Raw genomic sequence first — 13,322 nt, forward strand, 5'->3', positions numbered from 1 at the left:
CAAAGATAAAAGACTAATGCAGCAGGAGGCCCTTGAAGAGATGAAACATGCCTAGAAAGTGTAACAAGTTTTCATGAATGAAGAACTCAATGCTGTACCCCTATTTGCCTCCTTAAGATATACAGAACCTCCAAAACAGAGGCAGCTGGAACACCCAACCCAAGGACAACATTTAAATTTGCAAGGAGACTGCTCAGAAATTTCTACATCAGTTTTTTTTTTAGCCTCCAAACATATCGGAGGGGAAAAATAATCACTCTAGCGACCAAGTGATGCAAACTAAGGAATGCAGAGTGACATTACGTGGGCAATTTTATGCAGGTTAACAAGCAATACTCAAAAACAGAAACTGTTGGTGAAACTCAGCAGGTCTGGCAGTGTCTGTGGGAAGAAAGCAGAGTTAATGTTTTCAGCCCTGTTCTGATGAAGATTCACTGGACTTAAGACATTAACTCTGCTTTCTTCTCACACATGCTGCCAGACCGGCCGAGTTTCACCAGCAATTTCTGCTTTTGTTTCAGATCTACAGCATCTGCAGTTCTTTGTTTTATTATAACAAGCACTACACATGCATCCACAGGATCATATCCAAAAAAGAAAATTTGTTGACTGACTGCATAAAATACAAGATGAGAAATTTTATTATATATATAAATGAAATGTTATTTATAATAAAGAGGAAGAGGGCTAAATGAAAATTCCTTTTGCTGATACTTTCATTCCCAAGGCTTCTTCATCCAACTCTTGATGTAGAAGTGTAGTCTCTCTGCTGATGCAAGAGGCCAGTTCCTCAATCTTTGCAAAGAAACTGTGAAAGTAAACAAAGATTTTTTTTTAAAAGAATGAAATGACAAGTTAGATAAGGATCTTGGTTAGCATCCAGCTAAAACATTTTGACATCTTTCATAACAAGCAAACAACAGAACCAATGATTCAATCAGAAAACCATTCAAACTGCACTGTAGCACAGTGGGTGACTCAAGGACGATGTCATATTCAGGATGCTAGAGAGTTTCATGTTGCAATGAAACAAACAGCATTAATTTCAAAATTTCTGGTATCGATTTCATTGATAGCAACAAAATTTGGGATATTGTTATAAAGCTTTTCCAATGAGGCTTTTATAAAAAGGTGCCTGGCAGCTCCTTTTCCCTTTCTCTCAATTGATCTTTCATTCTGTCCTGATGAGAATTCCATGTTGAGGAAGATAGTTTCACAAACACTGACCAACCTCTAGTAACTTGTCAAAGAAGTTCAAGAATAACAAGCACGATCAATTCAGTCAACTATGGGGAAATAATACAATGACAGATCCAAACAACAACTTCCATTTACACAGCACCTTTAATGCAATAAAATCTCCCAGAACATGTTTCCGAAGAGCAACCAGACAAAAATTGACACCAATGCTGTGTGGTCTGTTATGGTGAGTACTGTCATCTCCGGTTCTGATCTGTATGGGTTTGTATACGGGGTCCAATTCCATATGTTTGTTGATTGAAGTATGGGTAGGGAATCATGACTCTAGGAATTCCCATGCATGTCTATGTTTGGCTTGGGTTAGTAGCTTCAAATCAACAAACAGAATTGGACCCCATATACAAACCCATACAGATCAAAACCGGAAATGACAGTACTCACCATAATGGACTGGACAGTTTAAATTCCAAGCGGAGTAGAACAACATCACTCATCGGAGGCTCCACTGATGATGTCACCTAGCGTGGTGGTGAAACGTCTGAACAAAAACAAGCCAGCTCGGCGAGCAAGTCAACAGCCTCATCCACAACCCGGGCTACAGATCTTCGCCAAAATTTTTCTGAATTCTATCTATTTGGAGTCCATATCATCTTGATCAACTATTTAAGCAGTGCTCTAGATTAAATTTTCCATGCCATTTATAACCTATACCCTTCAGGCTCATGTGGCTAACTCCTTTCAAGGCCAAAGTTTTGCAATTTAATTAGATAACAATATAAATCGAGAAATCATATCCAGCAAGTGTGAAATGGCTGATAGACTGACTATCATTTCCTGATTTAACGTTTGAATGTGAAATGTGTTGATTAAAACTAAACCAACACTGTGTGAAACCATAACCAAATGATTAACTTACGAGGTTGAATAAATCTGGCAGCAATATTGTCATAAGTTGTGCGTTTTCAATCAAGTATTAGATTGTACAGAAATTTAGTATGTTCTCTAACCCAGGTGCTGCACCATTTAATTTTGTTCCTTGTCACAGAAGCAGAACAATGAAACATTGGCAAGAGAGAAGAAATTTTCAATTATCACTGGGAATACCTGAAATTTTTTTCTGCATTACCAAAACTCTACCCCCTCAAAAACCTGCATTTAAATTGCATTAGTGCATCTATAGAGCTGATCATCCTCTTCAAAATCATCATTTTTTTTCCCATTTCCAGTCCTATATTTGAAGGTGGTTCAATAATAAAGCTCTCTGCTTCAGCAAGGACTACAAGCATTTTACTTTTTCCAAGCTTCACTGTTAAGTTAAGGACCTGGCATTTCTATAGCATCTCAATACAATTCAAGAATGCCTTCAAGTGCTTGATAAACAAATGGACAACTTTTGAATTGATGTAGAAAACACAGTAGCCAAATTGCATGCAACTGAATTCCAAGGACAGAAAATAAACAAATGACAAAAATCATCTGTTTTTGGTCTAGGGATCAACACTGGGAGTAAACTATGTTGCAATCAGTAGTATCTTTAACATTCACTCAATTATAGACTAGTTTAACAACCTAAAAGTTGGCACATCCAGTCATGAAACACTTCTTCGGTATGGCAGTGAAGCATTAGCCTAGATTACATACTCAAGTTTGTACTGGAGCTTGAATCCACAACTTGCTATTTCCCAAGGGCAACAATGCACATAAGTGAGCCAAGCTGGTTCTTCTCCAAGGGTCCCAGAGGTCAACTCTAACATTTTAAAGACACTTGGAAAATTCATATTAGCAAGGTTCTGGGTTTCAGCTTTCAAAAAAAATAATGAACAGATTCATGATATGTGACCTCCAAAACACTGGTAAATATCATATTTATTTTCATGAAAATAGAATTAAATATTCAATGCAAATCACACACTTTTTTAGACAATTCTGCATAAACTAATATTTGTGGTGTCTTTGTCTTTAAATATACAACTCTAGAACACTTCATTTATCTGTAAGTTATTCTCTCCCTAAGAATTTTCAAAGTAGCCAATTCTTGTACCAGAGTTGATAGCTTTCTTGTGCGCCAAAGCAGTAACTTGACACCTCAATTTCTTTTAGCTAGATGTGATTTATTTCATTTTTTTTTAATTCATTCACTGGATGTGGGCAACACTGGTTAGGCCAGCATTTATTGACCATCACTAATTGCCCAGAGGACAGTTAAAGCGTCAACCACATTGCTTTGGGTCTGGAGTCACATGTCAGCCAGACCAGATAAGGATGGCTGTTTCCTTCCTTAAAGGGCATTAGTGAACCAGGCGGGTTTTTTCTGACATTCGACATGGTCGCTCCTAATTCCAGATGTGTATTGAATTCAAATTCCACCATCTACCATGGTGGGATTTGAACCTAGGTCTCTGGATTAACAGTCCAGCAATAATACCACTAGGCCACTGCCTCTCCATAGGCACATACTTCAGCACACGCACATCCACATGCACACTTGCTTAGATAAACTATAATGAAAGTTACTGGAAGGAAATTTACAAAATCCTAAGATTAGCAAAGACAGAGAAAAAGTAAAATTGAGGTATCTAAAGTAGTCACGGAGAGCAGATAACATCACACATAAAAGAATTCTAATTTTTGTTTTGAAAAGGGATTCTGCACCAATACCTCTTCATCTCTGTATCTGTATTTGCAGCTGCCTTTCCAAGTTCAATTCCAGCTTTTGAATTCTTTCTGTCTAGTCCAAGTCCACATTCACCTAAAATCTGACATGTTGTTCTTAGATGAATTTTCAATTCCTCTGTAAAGAAAACATTGGCTTAAACATATTACAAGACAAAGCTACCTACATAAACTCTATGAAGAATCTTTGGGGAAATTAGATGAATTTAAGCTGCATTCACACCATTATATCACTTGTACAAATTGTATTTACATTAATAGACAGTCAAATATCTTCTGCAATTTATCCAGCAATCTGAAATGGGCACTTCACAGGCTGCCTCAAACCTGCTACATTATAAAATGTCACATCTACAATCGATGACAAAGCGCCTCAGGGAACTGGCTGCTGCATTAAAGCAGTTAGCTTTTTTCATTTCTGGATCTGGAATTAAAAATATAGACAAAACCAATGGAACAAAAAGTGGCCTCTGCATGGGGGAAAAGAAAATTCTACAAGAAAAACAAGATCAATACAGCTCAAACTGGAAACAGGTCCATCACACAAAATTGACCCCGTCAAAGCACTCACTTAGCCAGCCTATGCAGTAATGCGAGAATTGCAATATTATTTTTCTGGCGCTATGAGAAGTGCTTTACTGAGTTTTCAGTTTGTTTATAGGATGCGGACATCACTGGCTAGGCCAGCATTAAAGCAGAGATACCGGAACCAAGGCAGTAACAACTGGTGCTGCATAAACAATCAAATAGTTTGATATACCATATCATGAACCTAAATCCAATTGAGAATAAGGAGAGATAAAAGAGGGATGTAGGTATCCCGCACTATATGTAATCAACCATATGGGTCAGGAGAAGTGAAACTATAGAAAGTTAGCACACAATACTTCAGGGCATGTCCTTGCAGCTCCACCGGCAGGAACTGATAACTTGCCATCTACCTACAGCTTGGCATTGACAAGTAATAAAGTACCCTATAAAATAAGTTAAAAGTCTAATAAAACTGCTTATGATGTATTACTCTTCAACTACAAGATATAAAACAAAGGCACACAGTTAAACATAGCAAGGAGACTCTGCATTAATACAATGTTGCTTTGCATCAGAATAAAATTTATGTGAACTTTTTGCTCAATATCAAATTAAATCAATGCATCCAAAAAGCCTGAGGAAACCAGGCTGCCTGAGCCAAGTTCATTCCATGAGTCAGCTCACTGGAGACACATTTAATGGACATTAGTACAGTTATCTTATCTCTGTCCTACTTGGAAAATAAAAATAAATTTTTCACTATAGTTTACTATCTGCTGGCTGAGCATCCTATATGGTAGCACAGAAGTAAAATAACATAGTTTCACAAACGTCCTTCACTGGTCCCTCAGATGATTGAATGAAATACCTCGTGAGGAACATGGCAGGTCTGGTCACTAGACTACGATGAATCAATTGATTACGACACAAATAGCCGGGTCCTGGAGAGTGGTGCCGAACAAAGAGACCTTGGGATGCAGGTTCGTAGTTCCTTAATGGTGGAGTCCCCAGGTAGACAGGGTAGTGAAGAAGATATTTAGTACACTTGCCTTTATTGGTCAGTGCATTAAGTATAGGTGTTAGGAGGGCATGTTGCTGCTGTACAGGACATTGTTAGGTCACTTTTGGAATATTACATTCAGTTCTGGTCTCCCTGCTATAGGAGAGATGTTGAACTTGAAAGGGCGCAGAAAAGACTTACAAGGATGTTGCCAAGGTTGGACAGTCTGAGCTATAGGGAGAGTCTGAATAGGCTGGGGCTATTTTCCCTGGAGTATCGGAGGTTGAGGGGTGACCTTATAGAGGTTTATAAAATCGTAAGGGGCACAAATAAGGTGAATAGCTGAGGTCTTTTTCCCTGGTTAGGGGAGTCCAAAGTTAGAGGGCATAGGTTTGAGGTGAAAGAGGAAAGATTTAAAAAGAATCTAAGGGGTGACTTTCGCACACAGAGGGTATTGTGTGTTTGGAATGAGCTGCTAGAAGAAATGGCGGAGGCTCATACAATTACATTTAAAAAGCATCTGGATGGATATATGAATAGGAAGGGTCTAGAGGGATATTGGTCAAATGCTGGCAAATGGGACTAGATTAATTTAGAATAGCTGGTTGGCATGGATGAATTGGGCCATGATGTTCAACTCTATGACTCTATGGTTCCATCACAACTCAACTTTCAACTCCTGAAAGAGCGAATGAGGATTTGAGGATGTAGCCCATATGCTTAGTCTGTAATGTTGCAATAATTGAATAGTGTCTCAGCACATTATCAAACATAACAATGTCATGAGATCACCCTTTGTAATTATACTCTAGCACAAATCAGCATTATCAGCACTGAAGGAATATAACTGGACATGGGCTTGTGAAACACAATACCAGTGCCCATGGGGAACAGTACTCTTAATCCTTGTTATCCGCAGATTCACCATCCACGGATCTGTGTATGCGTAACATTGGCCCTAGGACCCATTCTTTTTTTCTGATCACGTGGTTCTTCAGGGTAGATAGCAGAGTTACATGGTACTAGCATCCACACTTTTGTTATTCATGGGAAATGATGCCCCTATTCCCCACGGATAATGAGGACTGTGTGTTTAACAAAACACTTTGAGTAGAGTTAAGCTCGGCAAGCAAACAGCCACTTATCTTGGTCTAGTTGTTACCACAGAGTTGCTATCATGTATAAAGCTTTACTTCAATTATCAAGAAGGAAAACTATAGGTGCCAATTTACAACTTGTAGTTAAGGCAACACCTTCACAGTAGCATTGTAATGCATCAAGATTTAGTTTTCTACCTTCCAGCAACATAAAGCATATGGCTCACGGTTTTAATTGCTCAGCAGGAATGCTGTGCATCATAACATTTTTCATTCATGTATTGAAGACATGACACATGTCTTTTCTACGAATGCCTTTTATCACTGACCCACAACTTCCAACCCTTTCTCTTGAAGGTGCTAAGTCTTGATGACTATAGTTCGACAGCAGCCAACAGCTAACTCGGACAGGTGATCATTTTTCCATCAAGGAGAATAGAGAGTATTAATCAACTATTTAAACATGGAAGATGTCACTGCAAATTTCTCACATTCGTGATACATTGACTTTTCAGCAAGGATCTGTAGAAATCAAATAGGAAACAGAATTGGGATGGTAAGAAACATAGAAAATAGGAGCAGGAGTAGGCATTTCAGCCCTTCAAGCCTATTCTGCCATTCAAAATGATCATGGCTGATCATCTAACTCAGTCCCCTGTACCCACTTTCTCCACACACCCTTTGCCCTTTAGCCCTAAGAACTAGATCTAACTCCTTCTTGAAAACAGTGTTTTAGCCTCAGCCGCTTTATGGTAGAGAATTCCACAGGATCGCCACTGCCTGGGTGAAGAGATTTCTTCTCATCTGAGTCCTAAATGGCCCATCCCATATACTTAGACTGTGAGCCCTGGTTCTGGGCTCCTCAGTTGTTGGGAACATGCTTCTAGCATTTACCCTGTCTAGTCCTATTAGAAATGTATAGGTTTCTATGAGACTTCCCGCTCATTGTTCCAAACCCCAGTTAATATAGTTCAAACCGATCCAGCCCCTCTTTAGGCATTAATCCTGCCGGAATCAATTGGTAAATCTTTATTGCACTCTCTACATAGACAGAACATCTGTGCTCAGATAATAAGACCAAAACTGCACACCATACTCCAGATGTGGTCTCACCAAGGCCCTGTACAACTACAGCAAGGCATCCCTGCTTCTGTACTGAAATCTTCTTGCTACGAAGGCCAACATACCATTTGTCTCCTTCACCACCTGCTGCACCAGCCTGCTTGTTTTCAGTATGAAAGAAGAAACACAAATGTGCCAAAGCCACTGAAATACCTCTGCTGCTTCCCCACCTAACATCACTTACTCACCACAAACCAAGAAACAAATCTGGTTTGCGTTACAAAGTTGTATTTTGCCTTAATAACACAGCATTCAGAGAAGCTAAATCCAAACTTATTGCATCCTCTATGTCAAAAGGTCAAATCTGTCAAAGGACTTCAGCCTACCCAAAAACATCCTCAGGTCTTCTGACATATAAATGTTCTTCATTTGAAGGCTATGCCTTGTTGTATCAAGAGCCTGACCAAAAGATTTGTACTGTGTTTTGAACAGTTGAATAGATGCCACCACAGGTCTTAAATGCTCCACCTGTAATGAGAATGAATTGAATGCATTATTACAAAACTAAATGAAAATAACAGTTGCAATAAGCATAAATTTCAACTGTAATTCAAGAATTGTAAAACATACAATAACACAGATGTCCACTGGTATGGCATATTTAGATTTTCAAAAAGCTTTTGATAAGGGCCTATACAAGAGGTTAGTAAACAAAATTTGAACCACAGATCAGGAGAATATACTTTTAAGAATTAAGAACCAGTTAACAGACAAAAATTACAGCAGGAATAAATAGGGCATTTCCAGGTTAGCTGACGGCACCTAGTGGGGTACCACACAAGAAAAAAGTGAGTGGGGTCCAGATAGTCACAATCTACAATGATTTGAATGTGGAGATTAAAATTAACATTTCCAAATTTGCAGATCAGACAAAACTAGGTGAAAGTGAGAATTGTGAAGAGGAAGCAGTGACAATTCAAGAGAATTTGGATGGGCTAAGTGAGTGGAAAACAACATGGCAGATGAAATACAGTGTGACAAAAATGCAACAACATTCCCTTTGGGAGCAAAATAGAAATAAAAACGGTATTTTCTCAAAAGATGAGTGGTTAAAGAAAGTGTTAACGTGCAAAGGTAATTAGGTGCCCTTGTTCATGAATTACAAACAGTATACATGCAGCAAGTGATAGATTGGCCTTTATCACAAAAGGCTTGAGCGTGGAAGTAAAGACAGCCTCGAGGCTGTACTTGGTGGATTGCGTGCAGATTTGGTCTCCTTGCCTATGGAAAGATATAGTACCTAAGGCTAGTAAAACAAGGATTATGAACCTAATTCCTCAACTGGAGGGAATGTCACAGAATCATAGAATAGAATCATACAATCCCTACAGTGCAGAAAATGGGCATTCACCTTGCTGGGGAAATAAGAACAAGGAAACATAATCTCAGAATAACGGGCAAGTCACTTCAGACGGAGACAAGGAGGAATTGCTTTACTCAAAGTATGCAAATATTGGGAAACCTCTACCTTAGTGGGCTGTGTAGACTCAGTCATTAAGTATATTCAAGACTGAGATCAATAGATTTCTATACATTAAAGCAGGAAACTGTTGTTGAGGTAGATCAACCACAACAAGTTTGTACGGTGTAACAGGCTTCAGGAGCTGAATGCACAGATTCATGTTCTCATGAAAGTGAAAAAAATTCAAACAGCAAAATAAAGTAAGAGGAGTGCTTAAAATCACAATTCAGAATCTCAATCAACAGTTTTGAATAAAAGAAAGATAGATGTTTCCACTCGTGTCGTAAAATGGATGGAGCTCAAACCAATCTTTAGAAGGAGCCTTGTAGTTCCACTAAAGCTTGTGCCATAATTGGTTAATTCAAATTTATACGAGCACAGGTGTTCAGGAAATGGGTAAAACATTTCTTCTATTATGTAATGCTTAATGGATATGCCTGGCAGCAAAGCATCCTTAAGATTACAATCCAATTCTTGCATGAATAAAATAAAACAACAAAATGTCAATTGACGTACCACCATCACAGTAAGTCCAGAACAAGAGAGCACAGGTTTAAGGTGAGAGAGGCAAGATTTAAAAGGGACCTGGGAGACGGGAGGCGGGAGGGCTTTTTAAACACAGGAGGATGATGCGTATATGGAATGAGCTGCCAGAGGAAGTGATAGAAGGGAGTACAACTACAACTTTTAAAAGACATTTGAACTGGTACATAGATAGCAAAGGTTTAGTGGGATATGGGCTAAAACAAGGCAAATGGAACTAGTTCTGTTCAGAAAACCTGGTCGGCGTGGACAAGTTGGGCCAAAAGGTCTGCTTCTGTGCTTTTTGACTCTATAACACTAATACATTAGCTCACAAGAATGGTAGCAATGTAGTCTCTGTGTTAAAAAGCTTGACTCTATGGCAGCAATGTAATACAATCAGAAGAAGAAAATTAAGTTATCATAAGCCTCTGAAATAGTGAAGGCTATTTATGGAAATGTTTGAAAAAAAAATACACACAATCTATATTTGAGAAGCTATATATTTTAACTACTTTTATTTTAGTAAAGCCTAGGTCAAGAGCCAGAATAGAAAGTCAGGCCCTCTATAAAATGAGTTTTACATTTTTGTTTTATAATTTTGCTCGCTCCCAACTTAAACAGTAAATTGGACTAAAACTTTCTTCCAGGCTGGAGCAGGACTAAACAAGTTATCTACTGGACAGGAGATGAAATTATTTTATTAAGGTGACAATCTGATCCAGTTTTGTAACTGCCAGAAAGCTCATGCTTATTAAAGGAAAGCTGGAACAGACTGCAGCTGGAACAGAGTGCCCCAAACCTGAGGGTTGGATGAGGAAGGGAGTTCAGTGAAGAGGAGAGGGAGGTGCTCCTTTCTTTTCCTACCTTTATCAGCCTCCAGGACAGCAGGAATTGAAAATTGTACGAGGGAACAGAAAGTTAGTGGGAGTTTAGCAATGTGAAGTCTCCATCCCCAATAACATTCGATAACAATAAAAGATGTTATCACAGGGAATCAGGCAAGTGATTTTGCTCATTTACTGTATCTTTTTAAGTCAAGGAACTATATTAGTAATTATAAAAGGTTCATTACTATTAGTAACATTTACAATTAGTAACAAATCTTACAGGTAGTACGGTTTATTAATTAAATAAAAACTTAACTAAGACACAATAAAGATAGGAGGATAGGTGATCTGTTGTGTCTACAGAATGTGGGAGCTCCTGTTCGCTAGCATGAAACAAGGCAAACTAGTCTGCAGTAAGAACTTTGGCTAAGAGTTTATGAGCTGGAGGCCAAGCTGCAATGCATCAGGGAGGGGAAAGGTTATCAGGAGGTAAAACTGCTTCAGTCTTTGCAATTGTCCAACACATACATTTCAATCAGCTTGACTGGATAAGAATGAGTGCTGCAGTGTGGGCGCTAAGTGACAATAGCACTGTAGTGCAGAAAGCCATTTGCATTATTTTGGTAGCAAAAAGTGAGAATCCAGAAGGCTGTATTACTGCCTGGTGCAGGACATTTACTGAGAGCTAGAGAGGAATTTATTGTTGGGAGGAAAAACAATTCCAGTCATTGCGCTCCATTGAGTTTTAACAATATAAGCATGACGTGGAAAGAGATTTGGAATAGGTTGTATGAGATTCTAAGCTCCAAATTAAAAAGTAGAACCTCAAAAAGTAATAATTTCAGCATCATCACCTGGACTACAGCATAGCAGTTAACAAAGTCAATAAAAACAGAAAATGCCGGAGAAACTCAGCAGGTCTCACATCATGTGTGGAGACAGAAACCGAGTTAACATTTTGAGTCTGATATGACTTCTTCAGGCGAAGAAGGGTCTTTGGACTTGAAGTGTTATCTGTTTCTCGCTCCACAGATGCCACCAGTCCTGCTTCGTTTTTATTTCAGATTCCCACCATCTGCTGCATTTTGCTTGTAACAAACTGAATAATGTTGATCCAATAGAAAGTGACTCTGGGGAATTAATAACAGAAGAAGTACTAGCTGGCAGATGAACTGAACAGTTTTTTTTGGCATTCGTCTTCACTGTAGATGATTAAGAGGGTGGGCAGGGGGTGCAGAGGGAGACGGAGGGTGGGGGGGGGGGGAAAGAGAGAAAGAGAGGAGGCGGCGAAAGCAAAGGGGAAACAAAGGAGGGGAGGTGAGGGACAGGAGAGGGGAAGCAGAGAGAGGAGGGGCGAGGAAAAGGGAAGTGGGAGGACTGGGATTTGAGATCCATTACATTCCCCACTAGAGACACTTGATTCCCAGTTTTCTTTCCAGTTACAGTGCCCTAATGAGCTGTTTGATTCATTATTTAACCAAGTTCAATTTGTTTTTTGTTTCAAAAAAGCACTCAAATGTTTAAAAGTTGCAAAGTGGACATAAGGAAGGGATACAAAGATGTATAGATAAGTTAAGTGAGTGGGCAAAGATCTGGCAAATGGAGGAGAATGTGGGAAAATGTGAAATTGCCCATCTGGGCAGGAGAATATAAAGGTACATTATCTGAATGGTTGCATAGCTAAGATGCAGGTGGATCTGAATGTTCTAGTGCATGATTCACAAAGATTAGTACGCTGTACAGCAACTCATTAGGAAACCTAATAGAATGTTATTGATTACGTGAGGACATTGAATACTAAAGTAATGAAGTATGCTTCAGTTAGTCAGGGCATTGGTGTGACCTCATTTGGAGTACTGTGTACAATATTATTTAAAAAGGACAGACATAAATGCATTGGAAGCAGTTCAGAATGATACTTGGAATGGGTGTTTAATGAGTAGAGAATGGACAAGTTATGTGAAGTTGAGATAAGACTTAATTGGAACTCAAGATCCAGAGGGTACTTGACGGATTGGATATGGAGTGTTTAAAAATAAAGGAGTGTCTCATTTAAGATGGTGAGAGAACATTTTTCCCCCACCAGAGGGCTGAAGCAGAATTTGTGAACATTTGTGACGAAGGAACAGCACTCCAAAAACTGGTTATTTCAAATAAACCTGTTGGATTATAACCTGGTGTTATGTGACTTTTGACCTTTCTAAATAAGTATGAAGAGAGGTAATGTCAGGCCCATTTGACTGAAACATTATGGGGAAAGGGGAAAAGAGTAAGTAATTAAATGAAATAGCAGAAGTTATTGTCCCCTAGCAGCAATTAATTTCAGATAAATTTAAACGTCATTCCTTAAACTGCAGAATCAGTTTAAACTGTGCAACCAAAAGCGTCTCAAATTATAAAATGCACGATAACCTCCTCCTCCCTTTTTCAATGTTTAATGTCAATGCAAGTTAATGTTAACTCACCTGCTGCTCTATCATCCCATCCAGTTGCTTGTTTTTCTCCAGCAAAAGGAGATCCTGTTTCTGTTGAAATATTTCTTTCCGTAAATGCTGGTTTTCTTCTTCAATCAGAAGTAAGCACTCTTCTGCCCTTTCTTGGTATTTTGCCAAATTATTTTCCCTCTACAAGCGGAACAAAAATGAAGTGTGAAACAGGACTCCTTACTTCAAACCTTTGCCAAAACAATTATAATTCTCAAAATTATTTTGAATTTGATCACAAAAAAACTGAAAAGATGCTAATTTGGAAGGAAAGAATATTTCCTATTTCAGAAACAAATCTGAGCACAGGCAGAGGTCTAGCCCCAAAGCTTGCATTAGATTCAAGTCCATCTGCCCCAGAATACGAAATAAAAACCAAAAGAACTGCGGATGCTGTAAATC

The 13,322-nt window shown here is 38.7% G+C and overlaps 1 protein-coding gene across 1 annotated transcript in view; it reads right to left on the minus strand.

Moving 5' to 3' along the window:
- Positions 1-462: 462 nt before the first annotated feature.
- Positions 463-13,322, minus strand: part of haus8 (HAUS augmin like complex subunit 8) — a 59,028-nt gene continuing 46,168 nt past the window's right edge. Inside the window, exons 10-13 of the mRNA XM_048613936.1 lie at positions 12,903-13,061; positions 7,950-8,091; positions 3,859-3,991; positions 463-808 (exon numbers count right to left, since the gene is read on the minus strand). Of these exons, the coding sequence (XP_048469893.1) occupies positions 688-808; positions 3,859-3,991; positions 7,950-8,091; positions 12,903-13,061 (555 nt within the window). The 3' untranslated portion in view covers positions 463-687. The remainder of the gene's footprint in view (positions 809-3,858; positions 3,992-7,949; positions 8,092-12,902; positions 13,062-13,322) is intronic.

Source organism: Rhincodon typus, chromosome 29 (genome assembly GCF_021869965.1).
Source record: "Rhincodon typus isolate 14 chromosome 29, sRhiTyp1.1, whole genome shotgun sequence".
NCBI lineage: Eukaryota > Metazoa > Chordata > Chondrichthyes > Orectolobiformes > Rhincodontidae > Rhincodon > Rhincodon typus.